We start from the raw sequence: 24,624 nt of genomic DNA, 5'->3' as shown, positions 1-24,624 counted from the left end.
GTGTGGGTTTCCTCCGGGTGACTGTCTGTGAGGAGTGTGGTGTGTTCTCTCTGTGTCTGTGTGGGTTTCCTCCGGGTGACTATCTGTGAGGAGTGTGGTGTGTTCTCCCCGTGTCTGTGTGGGTTTCCTCCGGGTGACTGTCTGTGAGGAGTGTGGTGTGTTCTCTCCGTGTCTGTGTGGGTTTCCTCCGGGTGACTGTCTGTGAGGAGTGTGGTGTGTTCTCCCCGTGTCTGTGTGGGTTTCCTCCGGGTGACTGTCTGTGAGGAGTGTGGTGTGTTCTCTCCGTGTCTGTGTGGGTTTCCTCCGGGTGACTGTCTGTGAGGAGTGTGGTGTGTTCTCCCCGTGTCTGTGTGGGTTTCCTCCGGGTGACTGTCTGTGAGGAGTGTGGTGTGTTCTCTCCGTGTCTGTGTGGCTTTCCTCCGGGTGACTGTCTGTGAGGAGTGTGGTGTGTTCTCCACGTGTCTGCGTGGGTTTCCTCTGGGTGACTGTCTGTGAGGAGTTGGTGTGTTCTCCTTGTGTCTGCGTGGGTTTCCTCCGGGTGACTGTCTGTGAGGAGTGTGTTGTGTTCTCCCTGTGTCTGTGTGGGTTTCCTCCGGGTGACTGTCTGTGAGGAGTGTGGTGTGTTCTCCCTGTGTCTGTGTGGGTTTCCTCCGGGTGACTGTCTGTGAGGAGTGTGGTGTGTTCTCTCTGTGTCTGTGTGGGTTTCCTCCGGGTGACTGTCTGTGAGGAGTGTGGTGTGTTCTCTCTGTGTCTGTGTGGGTTTCCTCCGGGTGACTGTCTGTGAGGAGTGTGGTGTGTTCTCTCCGTGTCTGTGTGGGTTTCCTCCGGGTGACTGTCTGTGAGGAGTGTGGTGTGTTCTCCCTGTGTCTGTGTGGGTTTCCTCCGGGTGACTGTCTGTGAGGAGTGTGGTGTGTTCTCTCCGTGTCTGTGTGGGTTTCCTCCGGGTGACTGTCTGTGAGGAGTGTGGTGTGTTCTCCCCGTGTCTGTGTGGCTTTCCTCCGGGTGACTGTCTGTGAGGAGTGTGGTGTGTTCTCCCCGTGTCTGCGTGGGTTTCCTCTGGGTGCTCCGGTTTCCTCCCACAGTCCAAAAACACACGTTGCAGGTGGATTGGCGACTCAAAAGTGTCCGTAGCTGTGAGTGAATGTGTGTGTGTGTGTTGCCCTGTGAAGGACTGGCGCCCCCTCCAGGGTGTATTCTTGTGCCCAATGACTCCAGGTAGGCTCTGGACCCACCGCGACCCTGAACTGGATAAGGGTTACAGATAATGAATGAATGAATGAATGAACGAATTTTAGACACAAAACAAGGAAAGGGCAAAACCCACTTGTCCCACAGCTTGTGTCTAAAATTGAATCACCATCTTTTTAAATTGGCGTTTCTTTTTATTTTCTATCATACATTTGCGTGTAGATGAAGTTCTAGTTCAGAAATAAAGTGTTTGTGTTGAGGTTACTTCAGTGAATATGTAACTGACGGCGTCACAGCGGCCCCTTGCGCGGCTCGGCCTTTCCCAGTTGTTATGACGACGAGGTCGTAAATCCGCCATGTTCTCCGGTGTTGTAGCGTTGCGACAGAGACGGGAAGCTCGAGCGACATGAGCGGAGACAAAAATAATAATAATACGGCAGAGAGAGAGGGCGAGCAAAGCGAGATCATCGGCATCCACACGGCGCTAGGAGACGAAGGTAAATGAGACACTGGGAGACACCGGGAGAACGCGCCTGAATCTCGCGGAGGGCTCTTTACCCTCGCACTGTGCTCTCTCGTCTTGTTTATTCGCACTTCACTGTAGCACACAGTCGCTAACGGGGGGCGGCGGACTCTGAACGCGGCGGAGCTAACGCTGCTAATTCGAGCTTTACTCAAACCAACGAGCGGTTCACTTCACCTGGAGAACAGCGCTTCGCCTTCACGACAACGGGCGACTTGTGAATTTAACAGCGTTTTGCTATCTTAGTGCAGAGTTTACATACGCTTTCTACACTTATATCTTAAAGCTAGCATTAGCCGAATTAGCATCGAATAAACAGCCACAACGAGCCTTTGGGGTTACTGTCCATTCAGTTCCTACTTCTCAGGTCAGAGTAGTTGTTCGGCTCAGTTCAAATGTAACGTTATTTGCCCAGAAATTCATACTGTTGACACACTGGGGTCTGGGACAGTTCATAAGAGTTGATAGAAATCCTTACGAGGTTTGTTAGCTTTTTTCCTCTGGTGTTATTGTTACTGGTATCATTTTCTCTAAAGGACCCGTTAATATTACCTTTCCCTATCTATGTATTGTGCACTGCTCGGCCAAAACAACGGTCACCCATTTAGCTATGAGCTCCACTTACAATACAAGTGCATTTGTTTGTTTCTGCAGTGACAGACTGTAGTTGTTTTGCTGTCCAGCAGCTTTGCTGTGTCCGATCCACTCGTACCAGTGCCACACACTAACATGGCGCCCTCACATGTGAGTCACTTCAGTGCTGAAAATAACTATTTCATTCCTTCAATGTCAGTGGGTCCAGAACCTATCTGGAATTACTGGATGCAAGGGAGGATCACACCCTGGACAGGGTGCCGGTCCATCACAGGGCATCGCACACCTACACATTCACAGCTATGAACACTTCTGCATTCCCAACCCACCTACCAGTATTACATTAATAACATTACGACCGCCTCCTTGGTGGTCAGTGCACAGGAGCTCTTTGTACTTTTACAATTACAGACTGTAGTCTGTTGCTCTGCATAAATGATTAGCCTCCTAACACCCTGTTCTTAAATTGTAAGGAACACCACAGGACAGGTATCCTTTCGGTGGTGGCTTGTTCTCAACGCTGCTGTGTGCTGAACTGATACGAGTGGATCAGACAAAGCAGGGCTGCTCTAGACTATTTATTTATATATTTATTGGGTTGCTGTTTGAGGAGTCTTGGTCCTGGTTTGACACATTTTCACACTCTTCTCCACAGATGAAGATATTCACAAATGTGGGCGTTGTGGAGGGGAGTTTTTTACTTTGGATACATTTATCCAGCACAAGCTCAGTCGCAGCTGCCAGCGTCCTCTACAGGATACGCAGGTAGGTTTTTTTTACTAAATTAGTTCTTATTTTGGGCGGCACGGTGGTGCAGCAGGTAGTGTCGCAGTCAAACAGCTCCAGGGACCTGGAGGTTGTGGGTTCGATTCCTGCTCCACGTGACTGTCTGTGAGGAGTGTGGTGTGTTCTCCCGGTGTCTGCGTGGGTTTCCTCTGGGTGACTGTCTGTGAGGAGTGTGGTGTGTTCTCCCTGTGTCTGCGAGGGTTTCCTCCGGGTGAATGTCTGTGAGGAGTGTGGTGTGTTCTCCCTGTGTCTGCGTGGGTTTCCTCCGGGAACACTCCTCTGTGAGGAGTGTGGTGTGTTCTCCCTGTGTCTGCGTGAGTTTCCTCCGGGTGAATGGTCTGTGTGGGTTTCCTCCGGGTGACTGTCTGTGAGGAGTGTGGTGTGTTCTCCCTGTGTCTGCGTGGGTTTCCTCCGGGTGAATGTCTGTGAGGAGTGTGGTGTGTTCTCCCTGTGTCTGCGTGGGTTTCCTCCGGGTGACTGTCTGTGAGGAGTGTGGTGTGTTCTCCCTGTGTCTGCGTGGGTTTCCTCCGGGTGAATGTCTGTGAGGAGTGTGGTGTGTTCTCCCTGTGTCTGCGTGGGTTTCCTCCGGGTGACTGTCTGTGAGGAGTGTGGTGTGTTCTCCCTGTGTCTGTGTGGGTTTCCTCCGGGTGCTCTGGTTTCTTCCCACAGTCCAAAAACACACGTTGGTAGGTGGATTGGCGACTCAAAAGTGTCCGTAGGTGTGAGTGAATGTGTGTGTGTGTGTTGCCCTGTGAAGGACTGGCGCCCCCTCCAGGGTGTATTCCCGCCTTGTGCCCAATGACTCCAGGTAGGCCATGGACCCACCGCTACCCTGAATTGGATAAGGGTTACAGATAATGAATGAATAGTTCTTATTTTAGTAAATACATTTATTTCTGTGGATATCAAAATAACACTTGTATTATTTGAAGTAATTGTAAAAGGAAAGAATGGGAAAGTGGATGCTTTAATTTAATTATGTTTTGTGTTTTACATTAGACCAATGGTCTCAGTGAACATGCCGTTTCCGAGGTGAATGTCAGTGATGCTGGACAACCTTCAGATGAGAGAGAGAGAGCTAAAACTGGTAGGTTTCACCGGAGATTAATTCTAGTACAGTGGAGTTGTGATAATATCCGGTATGTGGAACTGGCACAAAAGAAATGTTTCGTTTACAACAGCCCATTCTGATTTGAAAGCTGTGACATGGCCGGTTTCACCCTGTTTCCCCAAACACCTCTTATCAAACCAGGCATTCTTATAGGCTTGAAGGTCATTAGAGTAAACAGTGCCAGATGTTTCCCATGAAAGATACAGGACACAGCTGGTGTCATAAAACTTTACTGAGAGAGCCTCACCCAAAAAACATTGTAAACTATGAAAAAAAGAAAAAGAAAGAAGAACTCCCGACAGGAAGAAAATAAGTTCTGTTGCCCCTCACCACTGTTGAACATATTCAAAACATGAGATCTCTATATTTCCATGACCATAATATGCAGCTGATACATCAGATTATGTGGTATAATGGAAGAAACGTGTGATTTGATTGTGTGTGGATCAGATTTTATCACATGATAACCATCAACAGAAGCTTTAGTGGCAGTAAATGAAACTCTGGGAAATTTGATTACGATGTAAACTCTTAACAACGTAGTGTTCTCAGGTAAAAAAAATGACAGAGGCCAGTTTTATTTATGTAGTAACAGCTGCTAGATATCCCAGAGGAACTCCATATAAGTTCATATGATGGTAATACAGTTATGATCATGGATCATGAGAATGTAAATACATTATTTTTTCAATCTTAAAATAATTAATCTCTATTGGCTTGATTGTTGCTTTTGTTCGTTTGCTTATTTTATCATTAGCACATTTATGAGCCAAACAGTCAGTATTCTCACATTGTTCTGCCTCAGGATGGTTTTGCAACTGCCATAAAATTTCAAGAGCACTCACTGTCAAGACCAGAAAACATGGTTGGTGACTCCATTCACTGTTCCTTATACCGGGATCAGACTGGACCAATTTAGCCAGATTTCGGCATGTGTCTAAACCAAATTGGGGGCGAATAACGGTCATGTAGTGTGACATAATCAAAGATCAGCTATGTGGCATTTGGGGCGCCCCACGACACTACATGAAAATTTTAGCCTGTTCGAATGTTTTAGATCTTCTCGCCCAGTCTGACCTATCCTATGGCATGTTCCTTGTTGATGACCAATAGGAGGACAGAGCCCTGTCTGGAGCACATATGCAAACACAGAGAAGAGAAAGAGGGAGGCTGCTACTGCAGCTGTCGAAACTGAGGAAATGCTCTTGACAGGTTAACACATGACCTGTGCTAACCTGAGAACACATGAAGTTCTCTTTACAGGAGACAGTCTGTTCTCTCCTCCACAAAACACACAGGAACGGGTCCACAATTGTGTTTTCTTCTTTTTCTTTTTGGAACACAAAACCAAAACATGGTACAAATTTATAGCATGATATAGAAATATATATATATATAGTGTAGTCTGATCCAGGCATAATTTAATTCTCCTTCATTTACTGAATATGGAAAACATCAACACCTCCAAAGAAGGAGAAACAACATCCTGCTTTTAATACCATTTAATGTTTCTGTTTGTTGTTTACAAACACATAAGAAAAGGTGAAAAGTAGGTCAACTTTAAACCTACTGTGAAGGTAATGATGCTCTTCTTTGTTGGCACTTAGATGAAGGGGATGATGACGTAAGCAGCACCCGTAGAAGGAGAAGTCGCTCAGTAAAGGACACTGGGAAGTCAGAAGATGAAGAGTTTGAGAGTTCAGATACTAAACTTGTGGTGAAGCTCACTGCAGATGGACGCTACATTTGTCATTTATGTGAAAAGACTTTCAAAACGGTATGTTGCATTTATATATCAGTCTTTATAGAATCAAAGATTAAAAGCTTTCTTTTGGCATCTTTGGCCTGGTTCAGTTTTGAAGCCGTCCTGTTTTACGTGTCTCTCTCTATATATTTCTGTAGATGAATATCTTGAGGACACACTTGTTCACTCACACAGACAGGAAGGATTTTAAATGTGAACTGTGTGGGACTGCTTTCAGAACCAAGGGCTCTCTGATTCGCCACAATCGGCGGCACACAGGTACAGAGGGAGGATGAGGTGTGGAAAGATTTTTGAACTTAAAACAAATATATATTCCCTGCCTAAGGTGGGCTCTGACCTAGTCGTGTTGTTAAAGGGACTTTAATATATTTTGGATTTAAACTGAGTAATTCAGAGTGGTTTGAAATGCATGCTTCAAGAGAAACACTTCAGTCAAAATTGCTCTCAGGGCCAGTGATAGGACTCAAAATCAAAACATGGAATAGTGATGAATCTATGTGAGACTTTTGATTTTTTTTATATTTTTAAATATATTTTCCATTTTGCCAGTAGGGTGCCATGGTGGCGCAGCAGGTTAGTGTCGCAGTCACACAGCTCCAGGGACCTGGAGGTTGTGGGTTCGATTCCCGCTCTGGGTGACTGTCTGTGAGGAGTGTGGTGTGTTCTCTCTGTGTCTGCGTGGGTTTCCTCCGGGTGACTGTCTGTGAGGAGTGTGGTGTGTTCTCCCTGTGTCTGCGTGGGTTTCCTCCGGGTGACTGTCTGTGAGGAGTGTGGTGTGTTCTCCCTGTGTCTGTGTGGGTTTCCTCCGGGTGACTGTCTGTGAGGAGTGTGGTGTGTTCTCCCTGTGTCTGTGTGGGTTTCTTCCGGGTGACTGTCTGTGAGGAGTGTGGTGTGTTCTCCCTGTGTCTGTGTGGGTTTCCTCCGGGTGTTCCCGTTTTCTCCCACAGTCCAAAAACACACGTTGGTAGGTGGATTGGTGACTCAAAAGTGTCCGTAGGTGTGAGTGAATGTGTGAGCGTGTGTTGCCCTGTGAAGGAATGGCGCCCCCTCCAGGGTGTATTCCCACCTTGTGCCCAATGATTCCAGGTAGGCTCTGGACCCAACTGGATACGGATTACAGATAATGAGTGAAAGGTTTCTTCAAAAATTACATTGTAGACATTGTAACTTTGGTTTCAATCACAACCACAGTAAATCAATTAGGGGTTTACATCAAACCACTTTGAATTTAAAATTTTGTTTGTCATTCAAATTCACTTAATGGTTATTCATTTCAGGTTAACATGTCATTTCAGTTAAAGGTTCCATGAAGTTTAGGGGCAAAGCCGTCTTGATCTCCCTATCAACACTCACTCTACTTTATTTCTCAGACGAACGGCCTTACCAGTGCAGTCAGTGCGGCCTCTCCTTCAGAGAGTCTGGCGCACTTACAAGACACCTGAAATCTCTCACTCCCTGTACGGAAAAAATCCGTTACAGCCAGTGTAAGGAGATTCTTGTCAGCAAAGATGGTGTTCGTACTGGTGAGCTTCAGTGTACCTGTAATGCTTTTGGGAATTGAGTGCTCTTCTCATCCTAGAGCCCGTGTTGCTTGGTGTTTATTTTGTGGTGGGTTTATTGTATTCCAGAAGTGCAGCAGCCTTCTGTACTTCCTCAAAAAGAGCAGCCCATGCCTGTTGTCAGTGTGGTGGAGGCTGGCCAACACGGCATTCACATACAGGTGGTGGAGGATGTGGAAGTCCATCAGGTATTCAGATTGTTTTCTTCTTTCATGTTCAATTTCATGTTGCACTTCACTCCTACATGTCTCTGAACTGGTATATATTCTAATGCTTTGTATCTCTCCCATCTTAATATGAGCATTACTGAGAACGTCCAGCAGAGACAGTATGGAGTACGTCAGAGGTCACACAGTTAGGGTAGCAGCACGGTTGTTTGGGGAATGCAAATTCATAAATCCATATGATCTATCCCGATTGAATTGCATGGTATTGGAGATCGACCCGTTGAGAGACTCGTTAGCCAACCACTGATCTAGAGGATAGAGCCAATTTATTGAAAACGTCTAGAGAGGGTGCTTGGGTTACATGCTTCTGCTGAATTTAATAATGCAATCTCCCTAAATTCCTAACAAAATACATATGAAAACATAAATGAAATGGGTGTAGTTCTGTAATAAAATAAAGAATAATAAAAACAAACATAGAATGCGCTGCAGTGCATTGCAAAACGCAAATCTGCAGCTTCTGGTTTGCAGTTTCCCTCAAGGAAGGTTATTCATTCATTCATTATCTGTAACCCTTATCCAGTTCAGGGTCGCGGTGGGACCAGAGCCTACCCGGAATCACGGGGCGCAAGGCTCAAGGAAGATTAGCCTCTTTGATTTGACATATAGCCAGGCAGCTATGAAAATCTGACATGAATTTTAAGGCCTGCTGTAAATTGACTTTAACGTTTAACACAGTTGGGAGGGTCATACATTCCCCAACTAGAGCTCATGTCTAAATTTACTCCTTTAGACAAACATGTTCAACTCTAGAACATCCTATGTTTTATGACAGCTGAATCTGTTGGAGCTCTAGTAGATAACGGTTAATCCACGTAAGGTCATAAAGTCGTGTTTTTAGGTGTGTGCTTGTCAGACCTCATTCAGAAACATGAGAGTTCAATGAAGTACCATTTACTACTAGACTGGTCTTCTCTCTCCACGTTGCTCTCAGAAGAAGAAATTACAACAGGCTTTAAAGAGTATTTATGCATTCTGATCTGGCTTTTCAGAGTCGCATTGCCTCGTATGGGATACATATCAGTGTTCGTTTCCACCGTATGGAAGTGGCCCAAGTCCATTATTTTTCTTTCCTTTTTTTATGTGGGGGGGTGGGATTAATTAAAACATGTTCAATTCAAGTAAAGATGAGATGCTTTACTCTTGTGCACAGGTGGTTTCTCAACCTCAGGATAAAGCTGTGATAGAAGCAGACAGTTTAATCTGCCAAGCCATCATCAATTCTGGCATTGCCTTGGAAACTGAAGCAGCAGTGCAGGCAGAGGCACGGTCACCTAAAGGAGTCCTGCAAGGTCTTGAGACTGAGGCCAGGGTCTCGGAGATTCAGGTGTCTGAGGAATGTGTGGAGGTGGAAGAGGAGACTGTGGTGAGTGGAGAAAGTGTTTAGAAAATGACACAGAAGCACATTACTTTATCACAGTTTTGTGTTGTTGCTATATGCATTGTGTTGCATGTTTTGCTTAAGGAATCCTCAGAGAATGAAGGGGAAGCAGTATCATTGAAAGCCCACAAATGTCCTCACTGCAATCGAGCGTTCAGGACGGTACCTCATCTGTGCGTTCACATCAAAGGCCATGATGGTAAGCTCCACTCACACCTCCAGAACACTCTGCTATTGGTCGAAATGCATCTGTATTTTAGGTTTTTAAATACATCAGCTATTTTCCTCTTTGTCCACATAGCAAAATGAAATGGAATTACATTCTTCTTTAATGGATTAGTCATTTTTAGTAAACATGTCTTAGCAAGAGACAAAGGGACATTAACTAACAATTAACTAAGGCTGCAGAGACATTGGAAATGAAACATACCTCTTTTGAACTCTCATTCTCTTGAGAAATATTACAAAAACAATGTAGTACCACTATGGTGGCGCAGCAGGAAGTGTCGCAGTCACACAGCTCCAGGGGCCTGGGGTTGTGGGTTCAATTCCCGCTCCGGGTGACTGTCTGTGAGGAGTGTGGTGTGTTCTCACTGTGTCTGCGTGGGTTTCCTCCGGGTGACCGTCTGTGAGGAGTGTGGTGTGTTCTCTCTGTGTCTGTGTGGGTTTCCTCCGGGTGACTGTCTGTGAGGAGTGTGGTGTGTTCTCCCTGTGTCTGCGTGGGTTTTCTCCGGGTGACTGTCTGTGAGGAGTGTGGTGTGTTCTCGCAGTGTCTGTGTGGGTTTCCTCTGAGTGCTCCTGTTTCCTCCCACAGTCCAAAAACACACATTGGTAGGTGGATTGGCAACTCAAGTGTCCGTAGGTGTGAGTGAATGTGTGAGTGTGTGTTGCCCTGTGAAGGACTGGCGCCCCCTCCAGGGTGTATTCCCGCCTTGCGCCCAATGATTTCAGGTAGGCTCTGGACCCACCGTGACCCTGAACTGGATAAGGGTTACAGATAATGAATGAATGAATGAATTAATGTAGTACCACTGAACAACAAAGAAACATTATTTAGCAGAGACCTTGACTGAGAACAGTAGGTTACTTTAATAACTTCATGGACCAGGATTTTATTTATTTTTTTAAACATGATAACAAATGTTCAAATCCCTCTATCTCCCCTATATGTTAAAATATTTAAGGGATTAAGAATCCTTCTGGTTGCAGCCTCTGTTCCTTCAGTGTCCTGTTCCATATCCTTTATAGTCTTTATTCCTTAGTCTGTTCTGTAAATTAGGCCAGGCTTTGTGGGTTTCAGAAACAAAAAAGTAATTTGCTTTCCCAATAGGCTACAAGCCATTTAAGTGCCTCATGTGTCAGAAGGACTTCCAGACCGGCTACATGCTAAAGAAGCACATGGAGGTGCATGCGAGTGAGCGCAGATACAAATGTGGCGAGTGCGGAAAGCTGTTTAAAGCCATCGGACACGTGCGGGAGCATATGCGGGCGCATTCCAGCGAGCGGCCGCACCACTGCAACCTCTGCGACAAGAGTTACAAGACAAAGGTGAGCGAGAAGACTACTTCACAGCACTGTGTTGTTAGTAAATGGAGCATGCTAACTCAGTCTAGGGGCAATTATGATCAGGTGACATGGACTATTAAAAATGTACATACAGACACACACTGATCAGCCATAACATTAAATCGTCCATTTTAACGGCTCGGCTTTCATTACAGTTGTGCTTTGTAGATCAACAGTTACAGACAGGCAAATTAATTTTATCACAAAGTTAGTTATGATCAGTTATAAGCCATTTTGTAATGTCCAGATCTGCTTCAGAATGCTCTGCAGGTTCACCACCGCACACATGGCGAGGACAAACCTTACGCGTGTCCACACTGCTCCAGAGGTTTTCGGGAAAAAGGTGCTCTAGTGCGACATATTCGCCACCACACTGGAGAGAAACCCTTCAAATGCTCCAAATGTGGCCGGGGCTTTGCTGAGCATGGTACTCTCAACCGCCATTTACGGTCTAAAGGTAAGAGATGTATCCAGCCACAAAATACAGTGCGGTAAAGATTAAAACAGATCAGTGTTGTAAAACGTGTGCTTGTGTGCTTCAGGGGGCTGTTACGCAGTTCAGCAGAAGGAGCCAGAACAGGTGTCCATTTCTGAGGAGCAGCAGGAATGTTCAGACAGGCATGTGGCAGCCGCCGTCATCGCTGAAGACCCGCACACAGTGCTGGTGGAGTTCTCATCTGTTGTGGCTGATACTCAGGAATACATAATAGGAGTGAGTTTTCTGCATTGAACATTTACCAAGACTTTAAGGACATTGTGTTCTGCATGGGTTTTGTTTAAGTCTGTGCCACTGCCCTAATTCGCATAATACTAAACAAGAGGAGACTTTTTAATGAGATGAGTCAGTTCTGATTGATGAGGAATGGAATACAAATGCTCATAGTGGCATACAGGAATATCTGCCCTTTGTACATTGCTTAAGATAAATGCTCACTCTCCAGGCACCTGCAGAAGAAACGGTCCATGGGGAGGAGGTGTCTATTATTCAAGAGAGTCATAACCAGGTAACGTTATCTTATTCTTCCGAGGGTTCACGTAGGCCACACTGAGCAGTATTTCTTTTGTATGTAGTTATATAAATAGTGTGCTACTTTGGGGCTGGCCACATTTGATTTTAATGTTTTTACAGATATAACCTGCATCCTCCTTCCAAAAATTCAGAAAGAGAGCTGTATTTCCAGGATTTTACCAGTTGCTGGATTTATTTATGTAATGTTGTAATACTCCGCATATAGCAGGTAGTGTCGCAGTAACACAGCTCCAGGGACCTGGAGATTGTGGGTTCGATTCCCGCTCCAGGTGACTGTCTGTGAGGAGTTGGTGTGTTCTCCCCGTGTCCGCGTGGGTTTCCTCTGGGTTACTGTCTGTGAGGAGTGTGGTGTGTTCTCCCCGTGTCCGCGTGGGTTTCCTCCGGGTGCTCCGGTTTCCTCCCACAGTCCAAAAACACACGTTGGTAGGTGGATTGGCGACTCAAAAGTGTCCATAGGTGTGTGAATGTGTGTGTTGCCCTGTGAAGGACTGGCGCCCCCTCCAGGGTGTATTCCTGCCTTGCGCCCAATGATTCCAGGTAGGCTCTGGACCCACCGCGACCCTGAACTGGATAAGGGTTACAGATAATGAATGGATGGATGGATGTAGGAATATCAATATCTACCTGGATGAGTATTTTACACAAATATAAATTTCTGTTGTCCTATGAAGGCAATAAATAAAACGCAGTAATTTTATCACAGAAGCCCATGTTTATATTCTGCCCTATATAAGTGTCTTAGATATCCAATAAAATGCAAATACAGTGGGACCTCGAGTTACGAATTTATTTTGTTCCAGAACCGAGTTCTTAACGAACGAATTTTCCCTATTTAAAATAATGGAAATTGGATTTATCGGTTCCCGCCCTCTGACAAGTCCTCAAAATGTCCTACATCATGAAAAAATGCATGTCGATGCATTTCAGTCATACAGCTTACTCAGTGCGTTCACACGCACGCCTCGCTCATGTTTTTTTTTTGTAATTTCTTGTTTCAACTCAATTGATACACTGCTTCTTTTTAACACTGATGTCCTTTGCTTTTGTGGTCTTCTTGGAGGCCATGGTGCACAATAAAGTTTGTAAAAACAACTAAAAACACTTGTAAAACGTTATAACGAACGAGATAAAACCTGATACTGCGCAGTCACACGTGAGAAGAACGTGGCTGGATGCAAGAGGAATCTGTGAGCGAACACCACGCCAACAATCAGTCGGATCCCAAAAACTCGGGAAAACATTCGTAATATTGCTCGCACCTCTACTCGTAACTCGATTTGTACGTATTCGGATTACTTCGTAACTCGAGGTTCCACTGTATCTGTGTATATTGGTCTTATCCTCAATGACTTTGTCTGAAATTGGCTTCTTAATTATGGGCTGGAGTCACACAACTTGCAGCTAAAAAGTGATAGACATTTCTCATGCAAGCTTAAATAATTACACACTTGTCCTAAACCGTGCTGCGTTGTGAAATCAAATTGAATTGCTTAGTAAATGGGTTTCCTGAAAGCCTTAAACCCAGACCTTTATTTCTTTTATTAACATGCCTACATTGTAGTGAAGTTACCTGCTAAAGAACTCATTCTCGTTAATCACCCTTAGATGGACAGCCACATCGTGAAGGTGGTGCAGCAGATCATGAGTCAGTCGCACGGCAACCATCAGATCATCGTTAGAAACGTGGGTGCCGACGAGACCCCCAGTGTCTCCGACTGTGGTGACACCATCACCATCGCTACACCCGAGAGCCTGACAGAACAGGTTGCGATGACCCTGGCCAATGCCATTAGCGATGGCACCATCCTCACCACTGCTGCTACGGAGGGAGACACGGAGAGGCAAAACGTCACAGTGGTTTCAGCTGAAGACGTGGAGTTCATGCCGCAGGAGGATCAGTATGTCCTGGCGTCGTCTGAAGACATGGAGATTCAGACTGTGGTTGTGGTCTAAGCCCAGCCTGTGTTAACCCTGGGAAATGCAGTCTCCCATGGAGGTCTTGCTTGTAGACTTGACTGAAGAATATTTTTACTGTATCACCTGTGGTAGCAGTTTGTTCTCCCAGTTTGCCTTATTATCTTCGATATTTCACATTTGCACTTAAAAGGAACATTAGTCTATTTTGACTTAATCAGTTGCAAAAATGATCATTTACATACCATTAGGCACAAGGATATTTTTATAATAACTGTGATGTGTCTAGTTACCCGCGGACAGTGACACCAAGTTTGTCAGAATAATTAAGTTTGCCTTTCAGTCATCAATCTCCTATGTCTTTCATGGCCAATGTGCTGGTCACATTTCTTTAAGGTTCTCAGAGCTAAAGTGCTCTCATCACAGCTCTAGTGATTCAGACTTGAACGTGGTATTAAACACTGAGTGTTACAGTGCATGGTTAAATAACACCGCTTCGTATATATTTAATTTGTAAGTTTATTATTGCTGTTTTCTTTCAGTAATTAAGCTGAAGTTGCACAGGAAATGCTCTTCTCTCAAAGTACTCTTTCTATGCAGCCAATGAGGACAGGCATGACAAGCCAAACAAGCATCAGCTCACGTTTTACTGATTGATTTCAATACACTGCCTCCCTGGTTTCTATAAACTGTGTTCTTTTGTCGTTTTTGTGTTTGCAGCCGATGAGATGATACTGACGCATACTTAGGCAGCATGACTTCCGTCTTCCAGCAGAGTGTGTAGTGACATGTGAAACACGGAGAGCGTGTGTCATTCATTTGATGCGTTTTCTATGTCACAGCTTTGCTAGCAGCAGGTGGTAGATGAGTGTAGGATCCCTCACCTGGCAGATCTGGGCCACAACACCACCTAGCTCACCTTAACACTCCCCCTCCTGTCTTCCCTCCTGTCAGGTCATTAATGCCCAGGCTGTAGCCAAGGATACTGTGGACAGTTGCACAGTTCCTAACCCCTCAGGGTCCTTACATGTGCTCTTGTATTTCAGTGCTTTTTGGAGGAGGAAATCAAATGATGCCCCAGTACGTGCAGCCCACCAGGAGTGCATCAAGTAGTGTTATAGTAAGAAAGCTGAAAGAACGTGCACTGGGAAATTATGCTTTTAATTTGTAAGTAGCCCTCCACTTGTAAGAACTAGCAGTAGCCAGGTCATCTAGATAGATAGATAGATAGATAGATAGATCTTTATTGTCACATACAAAGTTATACAAGTACAACATTGCAGCGAAATTAGCTTCCGTCTGTACACTCACATAAACAGGGGTTAGGTGAGTGCAACAGACGCGACCGCAGCAGGTTACCCGCGCCATCGTATAGTTAGAAGAAACAGCTAGATTAACATTGGGGAAGTGGTGGTAAAAAAAATGAAGGTCCCAGACTGTGCCTAAGAAGCACAGTGTGTGATCTTGAAAAAAAACAACACCTTTAGCACACAAAGCAGTACACACAAGTAGTTTCAGTGACGTAGACAAAAAGCAGTAGGAGGCGTGTTCAACGGGGAAGGGGGGGGGACCAGGTTCAGTTCGTGAAAATGTCCAGATGTAGTAGCAGTCACGTGTCCTTGAGCCCCAGCTCAGACAAGGGAGGTGCAGCAGATCTCCATGACGACCGTTCCTTCTGGAGGAGTTGAGACTATCAGCAGCCAAGGCCACTGATAGCAGGGGCAGCCAAAACAGATAAAGTTCAGCTTGTTAGAATCAGAGATGTGAGCTGAATTTTTTGCTATGGTCCCTCTGATTCAAAGTTCCAATTTTTTCACTGGTCTTCCAGACGTTCAGTCTTGGCGTTCAAAGCCGTTAGTTGCTCCTTGATGGAATCCAAGCTTCTACTCACAGTCCCAGTCTGTGCGCCAACGGCTCTGCCCATCCCATCAATAATGTTGGTCAGTTTCTTTGGGCTGTTTACAACTGACTCAACTCTTCTAATTTTCCGATAAACCAGGGCACCACCTAATCCAATCAGCAGAAATCCCACGATCATAAATCCAAATAGGTATACATCTTCGATGTCCTCAATGGAGAGAGGCGCCAGACACACCACGCGCCACTTCTCCCATCCATGGCATATCCAGCCAGCGTCGTTCCATCAGGACAGGAGGGCTCCCCCGTGCCCAAACTTCTTCTTGAGAAGATGGTGTCAATAGCGTTGAGAGACCAGCTGATCAATTCCATTTCTAAATTTTAATTCGAAGAGCGGCGTTAGAGAGACCCGGGGTAGACAAGACAAGACCAGAGAAGCGAGCAGGAGAGATAAGGAGCGGAGAGGGAGAAAATGCGACCGCCTCCCACGAGAGCAAGAGAGAAATGTCCGTAGGGTTTCAGGAGGTTTGAAATATATCCACTGAGCATAAACTTTTTATTATTATAATTTTCCATTATTCAGATGTATTTAATATTTATAGTATTCATATAAACACAATGTTTGGGGGATATTTAGTGGTTGTAATACATTCCAACAGCTGAAGCCTGTGAGGGATACAGATGTTTGAATCTGACCCCAGGCTGGAAATGTGAGATTCACTACAAAGCATAAGAGTTTTCAGGGTTCGGACACGAGGAGCAAAGGGATGCTTTTCTCTCACTGGGAGACCAGTCCTCAGTGATGCCACAACCACAGCCACGTCTGCTCCCATCACTCAGCACCGTGCTACACAACTGGGTGTCTAGATAACAACGCCTTTGAACTGTGCAGTGAGCGCTCTGCTGAGACGTCTGTTGATTTAGATGATGTCTTTTGATAGGTTCGAGATATGGTTTGGTCGTTTAGTCTGCCATTGAGAGAGAGGTATATGCAGAGCCTCGTGAGGTAAGTTCCTATCACCATCACTGTACAGAAGGATCATTTCTTATTAAAATGTTCTGAGTGACCTGGAGTAATAAGACATTTTGAAAAAGTGCTAGAACTCCATCTGAAACCCTCAGGCCTTAATCCACAGTGATAGGGATTGGGGTTGAGAAGTGGAACTCTGAGAGGTAAGGGGTTGTACTTCAGAGTTCAGTGATTTAAACTGGCTCTGTTCATTCACATCTCATAGTAACATTAGACACAGTGTTGTCTTGCTTTCCCAGATTAATTCACAAGGTGTCATTTCAATGTTTTCACCAAATGAAGTGCATTATTATTATTTTTTTTTATTTATCTTTTTTATTTCTTTGGGGGGGGTGTATTTGTAATATTAATTGAAAATGTCAATTTAAAATAAAAATTCGTAACATTATTTAAATGTTTTTTCACGTTAGATAATAATTCGTTTATTTTTTATTTTTTTTAATTATTATTATTATTATTATTTTTTGGCGGCGCGGTGGCGCAGCAGGTTAGTGTCACAGTCACACAGCTCCAGGGACCTGGAGGTTTTGGGTTCAATTCTCGCTCCGGGTGACTGTCTGTGAGGAGTGTGGTGTGTTCTCCCTGTGTCTGCGTGGGTTTCCTCCGGGTGACTGTCTGTGAGGAATGTGGTGTGTTCTCCCTGTGTCTGCGTGGGTTTCCTCCGGGTGATTGTCTGTGAGGAGTGTGGTGTGTTCTCCCTGTGTCTGTGTGGGTTTCCTCTGGGTGCTCCGGTTACCACAGTACAAAAACACACGTTGGTAGGTAGCTGTGAGTGTGTGTTGCCCTGTGAAGGACTGGCGCCCTCTCCAGGGTGTATTCCCACCTTGCGCCCAATGATTCCAGGTAGGCTCTGGACCCACCGCGACCCTGAACTGGATAAGGGTTACAGATAATGAATGAAAAACTTTAATGAATAATAGTGATACCATTTATTAAAAAAAAAAAACCTACACTTGTAAAATTTATAAATAGTCATTTATGTAGAATGTAAATTTAGTCATTCATATGTTAATTTACGCAACATATTTTAATCAACGTCTTAAAGGACATTCTATCTGTGGTTAATTTATTACACTTGGTTAAATTGTTCATTTTATTAACAAAAATGTGCTAGAGGTGGCAGGATTATTACTATTATTATTATTATTATTATTATTATTACTATTATTATTATTATTATTATTATTACTATTATTATTATTATTATTATTATTACTATTATTATTATTATTATTATTATTACTATTATTATTGTAAGTGACATAAACAAAATTCAGTGTGTATTATATAATGATTTGTCTTTCCTACTACGCTGACAGTAAAAGTTTTAACAAAACGGTTAATATTTCCTTATTTACATGTTTAATTAGGCTTTTGTCTACAGTAGGTGTGGGTGTGGTTATGTTCTACATGTAACTAATATAATGACAAACCTCCAAGACTGCAGGTTGGAAGGGGGAGTGGTGAGTAAACCAGCCAAAGAGCTCCTCCTGAAAAAGGAGTGCTTCACAGGGCAACACACACTCACAGACACTGAGTCACCAATCCACCTACCAACATGTGTTTTTTAGACCGTGGGAGGAAACCGGAGCACCACTAAACTCCTCCCAGACAGTCACCCGGAGCGGGACTTGAACCCACAACCTCCAGGTCCCTAGAGCTGTGTGACTGTGACACTCCCTTCTGCGCCAACATGCCGCCTGCAACCAGGACTGCCCTGTGTGCCCCCAACACAAACACAGAGCACTGCAATGCCATGGCTTAAGTGCCATGAACATAGACGTGGGGTTTTTGGCAATGTTTGTAAAAGCAGGTGTGTTTAAACTGTGAGCTATGCTTGACCTTGGCCTGAGGACAGGCCTCCTTCCCTAGCACTGTTCTGCTCTCTCTCTCTCTCTCTCTCTCTCTTTCTCTTTCTCCGTCTCTGTTCCTGACGTGAATCAGTGAAGCGCTGTCCTTCACCAGAGAGCCAGCACTCCTTTCTGGGTCAGCTTTCAGCCCTCAGAGAGGGCCCTAGCCACCAGAACGAGAGAAAGAGGGAGGGAGGGAGGGAGGGATGTATTTATAGAAAAATAGGGCTCTACAGTACCTTTTCCTTGCAAAAGAACCATTACAGGGACCCAGCTAGTGTGTCCCAGTTTTCTGATCAGTGCTCTGCATGAGGGCCAGGGTTTTGGACAAACTTAGCAGAGATGCAGAGCTCCATGTTCTCCCGCACTCTTTCTCTCCGCTCCTCCACTCTTTCAGGCCTGGACCTGCTGGTCTGATGGAGCTTTAAGAGCTTTTGGCTCCTGCCACTTTCTTTTTTGAGCTATTATGACCTGTTGAAGTGAGGGGCTGAGGTGGTCTCTCAGCTGCATCTTTACAGGCCTTGGGTTTCTCCCACTCTACCCCTGCATACGTAGCCCACAGCTAACCGCCCCGCAACCATGATGAGAAGATTTCTGAAGAGCCAGAAGGGCCGTTTCTCTCTCCGACAAAGCCGCTCCGGCTCGCGCAGTGCCTCCAAGGACTTCTGTGAGTTCTTTCCTCTGCCTTTTTTCTGTCTCCATTTCATCATTTCATCTGAATCCCATTTCATTTCACATTTCATCTGGATAAAGTAAACACATAGGAACACTGAGTTTTTCTGCACTGGATTTTCTGGTTTCACATTAAATCTAACAATTTGGGTAGATGTAAATTTAAGGTACATGTGTATATTTAATACGATAATACACTACAAATTTACAGGCTTGTTGTTTCAAATGTCCACCTTATATCAGTGTGTTTGGATTTATGACTGCAGCAGCAATATATATATAAATAAATACTGCATTGGAGGAATGTTCATGACTAAAAAGTACATTTCAATTCAGCTGTAACACTCTACCACAGTCGTTTTCTCGTGTGGTTAAATTCTGCTCATTATTTTGTCTTCCTTCGGTGCTGTTGCTTTTCCTCTTGAGTGTATTTTGCCTCCATTTCCAGCAAATAACATGTAGCCCATTTTATTGCCCCAGATAAATGCCACTACTTTGCATAGTAATCAACCTAAAGAGGGTTTTTTTTCCTCTTCTTCTTTTGGAAAGAGAGAGAAACTCGTTATCACATAGTTAAAGTCATATTCTCTTGGCTATATTATATCTACACAACCTACACATGTACGATGGAGACATTTTAATACCCACCCATGACCCATGAGATCATCCCAGGGAACAGGCTGCGAAATAATTCCAAATGGACGGGTGTCTTCAGGTGTTATTTTAATTCACTTATAAATATGTGGAAAAAAAAAGATGTTTGTAATCGTACGAGTCTAGCCACTTATTTTGATTATATGATGAGATACAGATTTCAGGTTTGGGAGCCAGGCACAGACTGACTGCAGTATTAGAATGAGGACATTTGCTCTGTGAAGGTCTGTGGTCTCTGGAGTGAGACGTACTATACGTTTTAAGAGAACAACACATTCTGATGATCATTTTCATTCGTTGAAACTGGGCATTAGTATTAGAAGGGTCTGGATTACATTTGTATGTTGTATTATGAAAACCATGGGTTAACAGAGCAATGGAGTATTTGAATTTTATTCTCATTAAAATACAGTGTGTTACGTTTGTGTTCTCTCTTCACAGACCCTAATCCTCAAGTGCTCAGGGACTTTCCCTTGAACATCGGTAGGTGAAATTTGTCCTCAAAACGTGTCATTGAGGGGCTTTTGGGGGCAATTCGGTGCATGTTATTAAACACCAACATCTTAGTAATGTCCTTATTAATAAATAGCTGATATACCTCTTTATCCTTTGTTCTGCTCCCACACCTCCTCACTTAGAAGCCAAGCAGAAAGTGTATTAGTAATTATTAGAAACAGATGCATTATATTTACATTCTCTGGCCATGTCTTATGAACATTTACCAGATAGGTGTTCTTTCTTGGTGTACAATTACAGACAGTAGTCCTGACACTATCAGTACTTGGTGCTAGTACGTGGGTAATCTAGCAATAATCTGATGTTATATCAAGTAATCAAATGTGTATAAAATGAAGTATATGTATCCACATAATCCTGTTGGTGTGGGTTCTCTCATTGCGTTCTTAACAATGATACCTTATACCCCTTGTAGAGGGTGTTTATACTGTTCAATAGCGTTTTAATGATTTGCTGAGCCCCAGTTTGTTATTATTTTTTTAGAAACAACAACCCTATTCGTACATCTTGCATGTAATTAATTTTTGGCTGGATATTGTTGCTTGATGCAATACATTCAGCTCAGAAATGACATTGATGTGCTTAAAAACTCCAGACCACCACGTGAATATCAGTACTGTGCCGTGAATGACACAGCAGCCCAATGACATCTGGTCGATTGTGACGCTAGCAACTGTGCTGTGGTCAATAACCGGCACCTGCTTTACTTGTAACTGAGTAGAATTCCCACATTAACCCACGTTATCTACAGTATTCCACAATCTATTAAATATCAGTCCTAATTGTAAGTGATGTCTCTCATCTTGGCCGTATACAGAGTTAGCACTGCCGGCAAATAACCAGGGATGGCCTGAAGATTTTGGCTTCAAACTTGGAGGAGATGGACCCAGCTACATCCTGTCTGTGGTAGAGGGAAGCAGTGCTTATATGGCAGGACTCCAGCCTGGGGACCAAGTGCTGGAGATTGATGGGCAGAATGTGTCTTCCCTCAGCACCAAAGCTCTCATTGCCTTGGCTCAGACTCTCAGGACTGTTCCTCCCAGCATTGGAGTTGTGTCCCGCATCGAACAGGTCTTTATTCATTTCCTTATGTACAGTTCTTTATTTGGAAATCATTATGATAATTCATTGCAAAGCTAGTGTCTGGTGTATAACTAAACATCTGGGTACGTAACATAATCCTTAGAGCATGTAGTTACAGCTGTCCAATGCGCTTTGAGAAAACACAGTGGTATCACATATTTCACAGGACGCATGTGCTAGACTTCACACTGTGTGACTGTGAGAGTGCGTGAAAATTACTAGGTATGGTTCAAATATTATAAGTCTTGTTGCATTGTCTTCCATTACAAAGCTTATACGTTGCTTTGTGTCTTTGATTTAAACCACATAGCTGGACATTACTCCAGGGCCTGATGGGCGCTTTGGCTTCACCATTGTCGGAGACTCCCCCCTGCTGGTGGAAGACTGTCTCCCCAACTCTCCGGCTGGCAGGAGTGGTCTCCGGGCAGGGGATTATGTGATGGAGGTCAACGGGATTCCAGTGAAGCAGCATGAGACGGCAGCAGCAATGATCAAAGCATCTCAGGGGCGAACACTGCGTCTGGGCGTGCTCAGAATAAACCGCTGGCAGAAGCGCATCAGCACCAGCATGAAGGAGACCTACCAGAGTGGAGACATGGTCCGGCAGGACCGCAAGTACAAAGCCCTGGAGTTCAACAAGAAGGTCAGTGCTATATCCCTAGTGTTTAAATTAGTGCATAGGCCATGTGTAGTCAAACAAAGCCATTTTTTGAGAGTGTCTACAGCCTGAACAGCAGAAAGCTGTATAAAACTTTAAAATATCAGATTCACTTTCATTTTTTGGTGGCTTCAAATCTTTTTCATCTCAGATCTCTGTACAAATGGCACAGTTTGAATTAGACTTTATTTGTACATTTTTTAGAATGTATTCTTTCTGTGTTCTCACTTTGGCAGCTAATGAGGCCGTGTGATTGCAGGCATGCATGTAACAGTATGCAAATTTTCAAACCATTGCTCACGCCCACAGATCCAGATGATGCTTTCTTCCCATTGTGCTATGACTGTATGTCCACTCACTCATTTTCTGGATTGCTTCCTCTGCTGGATATATATTTCTCTGTTATTTGTTGGAACAAAAAAACTCTGCAGATTCCCTATTTTTTTACAGTGTCCCTCACATAAAGGCCCCTCCTACTTCAGAGCATTTATCTGCCACAGCCAAGTCACAGATGAAAAGAATAAGAGAAAGGAGGGAGGAACCAATAAGGATCACAAGTCTTTTTGCCTTTAGTACCACTATGACCTGGCACTGTGAACAAAATATGTAAAAAATAAAATAAAATAAATAATAACGATATTACTGGGACGGCACAGTGGAGCAACAGGGAGTGTCACTGTCACACAGTTCCAGAGTCCTGTGGTTGGGGGTTCGATTCCCAACCACACGCAGACACAGAAACCCACGCAGACACAGAGAGAACACGCCACACTCCTCACAGACAGTCACCCAGAGGAAACCCACGCGGACACAGAGAGAACACGCCACACTCCTCACAGACAGTCACCCGGAGGAAACCCACACAGACACAGAGAGAACACGCCACACTCCTCACAGACAGTCACCCGGAGGAAACCCACGCAGACACAGAGAGAACACACCACACTCCTCACAGACAGTCACCCGGAGGAAACCCACGCAGACACAGAGAGAACACACCACACTCCTCACAGACAGTCACCCGGATGAAACCCACGCAGACACAGAGAGAACACACCACACTCCTCACAGACAGTCACCCGGAAGAAACCCATGCAGACACAGGGAGAACACACCACACTCCTCACAGACAGTCACCTGGAGGAAACCCACGCAGACACAGAGAGAACACATCACACTCCTCACAGACAGTCACCCGGAGGAAACCCACGCAGACACAGAGAGAACACACCACACTCCTCACAGACAGTCACCCGGAGGAAACCCACGCAGACACAGGGAGAACACACCACACTCCTCGCAGACAGTCACCCGGAAGAAACCCACGCAGACACAGAGAGAACACACCACACTCCTCACAGACAGTCACCCGAAGGAAACCCACGCAGGCACAGAGAGAACCACACCACACTCCTCACAGACAGTCACCCGAAGGAAACCCACGCAGGCACAGAGAGAACCACACCACACTCCTCACAGACAGTCACCCGGAGGAAACCCACGCAGACACAGGGAGAACACACCACACTCCTCACAGACAGTCACCCGGAAGAAACCCACGCAGACACAGGGAGAACACACCACACTCCTCACAGACAGTCACCCGGAAGAAACCCACGCAGACACAGGGAGAACACACCACACTCCTCACAGACAGTCACCCGGAGGAAACCCACGCAGACACAGGGAGAACACACCACACTCCTCACAGACAGTCACCCGGAGGAAACCCACGCAGACACACAGAGAACACACCACACTCCTCACAGACAGTCACCCGGAGGAAACCCACGCAGACACAGAGAGAACACACCACACTCCTCACAGACAGTCACCCGGAGGAAACCCAGGCAGACACAGAGAGAACACACCACACTCCTCACAGACAGTCACCCGGAGGAAACCCACGCAGACACAGAGAGAACACACCACACTCCTCACAGACAGTCACCCGGAGGAAACCCACGCAGACACAGAGAGAACACACCACACTCCTCACAGACAGTCACCCGGAGGAAACCCACGCAGACACAGAGAGAACACACCACACTCCTCACAGACAGTCACCCGGAGGAAACCCACGCAGACACAGGGAGAACACACCACACTCCTCACAGACAGTCACCCGGAGGAAACCCACGCAGACACAGAGAGAACACACCACACTCCTCTCAGACAGTCACCCGGAGGAAACCCAGGCAGACACAGAGAGAACACACCACACTCCTCACAGACAGTCACCCGGAGGAAACCCAGGCAGACACAGAGAGAACACACCACACTCCTCACAGACAGTCACCCGGAGGAAACCCACACAGACACAGAGAGAACACACCACACTCCTCACAGACAGTCCCCCGGAGGAAACCCACACAGACACAGAGAGAACACACCACACTCCTCACAGACAGTCCCCCGGAGCGGGACTTGAACCGACAACCTCCAGGTTCCTGGAGCTGTGTGACTGTGACACCTACCTGCTTCACCACTGTGCCGCCCCCAATAATGTCAGATTTTATAGAAATAAATAGATAAAAATTTGCTATGTAACTAATATGCCAGTTATGGGGTGGGACCCCATTCTCGTGAAGCTATTCTCAGCAACTAGCATCCATTTATCCTGGTGACAGGACAAAGAAAGAACAAGAACAGTTTATATG

The 24,624-nt window shown here is 45.1% G+C and overlaps 2 protein-coding genes across 4 annotated transcripts in view; both read left to right on the top strand.

Annotated features, from left to right (window-relative positions):
• Positions 1-1,517: 1,517 nt before the first annotated feature.
• On the top strand, positions 1,518-14,539 carry e4f1 (E4F transcription factor 1). 3 transcript variants are annotated; one of them, XM_066642798.1, is made up of 14 exons: positions 1,518-1,685; positions 2,961-3,070; positions 4,091-4,178; positions 5,810-5,979; positions 6,105-6,225; positions 7,338-7,490; positions 7,596-7,714; positions 8,907-9,119; positions 9,219-9,333; positions 10,465-10,682; positions 10,959-11,157; positions 11,243-11,412; positions 11,642-11,704; positions 13,336-14,539. In XM_066642798.1, exons 1-14 carry the CDS (start codon positions 1,595-1,597, stop codon positions 13,681-13,683), a joined length of 2,178 nt encoding a protein of 725 aa, XP_066498895.1. In that variant the 5' UTR covers positions 1,518-1,594; the 3' UTR covers positions 13,684-14,539. The 3 variants fall into 3 exon arrangements, with proteins under 3 accessions (XP_066498895.1, XP_066498897.1, XP_066498898.1); XM_066642800.1 differs by lacking the exon at positions 4,091-4,178 and having other exon boundaries at positions 1,559-1,685; XM_066642801.1 differs by lacking the exons at positions 1,518-1,685; positions 4,091-4,178 and adding an exon at positions 1,875-2,192.
• A 4,421-nt stretch (positions 14,540-18,960) lies between these two features.
• The window catches only part of grid2ipa (glutamate receptor, ionotropic, delta 2 (Grid2) interacting protein, a), a 58,493-nt gene continuing 52,829 nt past the window's right edge, over positions 18,961-24,624 (top strand). The window contains exons 1-4 of the mRNA XM_066641798.1: positions 18,961-19,048; positions 20,149-20,190; positions 21,041-21,294; positions 21,617-21,949. Coding sequence (XP_066497895.1) covers positions 18,961-19,048; positions 20,149-20,190; positions 21,041-21,294; positions 21,617-21,949 — 717 coding nt within the window. The remainder of the gene's footprint in view (positions 19,049-20,148; positions 20,191-21,040; positions 21,295-21,616; positions 21,950-24,624) is intronic.

Source organism: Hoplias malabaricus, chromosome 13 (assembly GCF_029633855.1).
Source record: "Hoplias malabaricus isolate fHopMal1 chromosome 13, fHopMal1.hap1, whole genome shotgun sequence".
NCBI classification, from domain to species: domain Eukaryota; kingdom Metazoa; phylum Chordata; class Actinopteri; order Characiformes; family Erythrinidae; genus Hoplias; species Hoplias malabaricus.
This window is presented reverse-complemented; position numbering and strand designations above follow the sequence as displayed.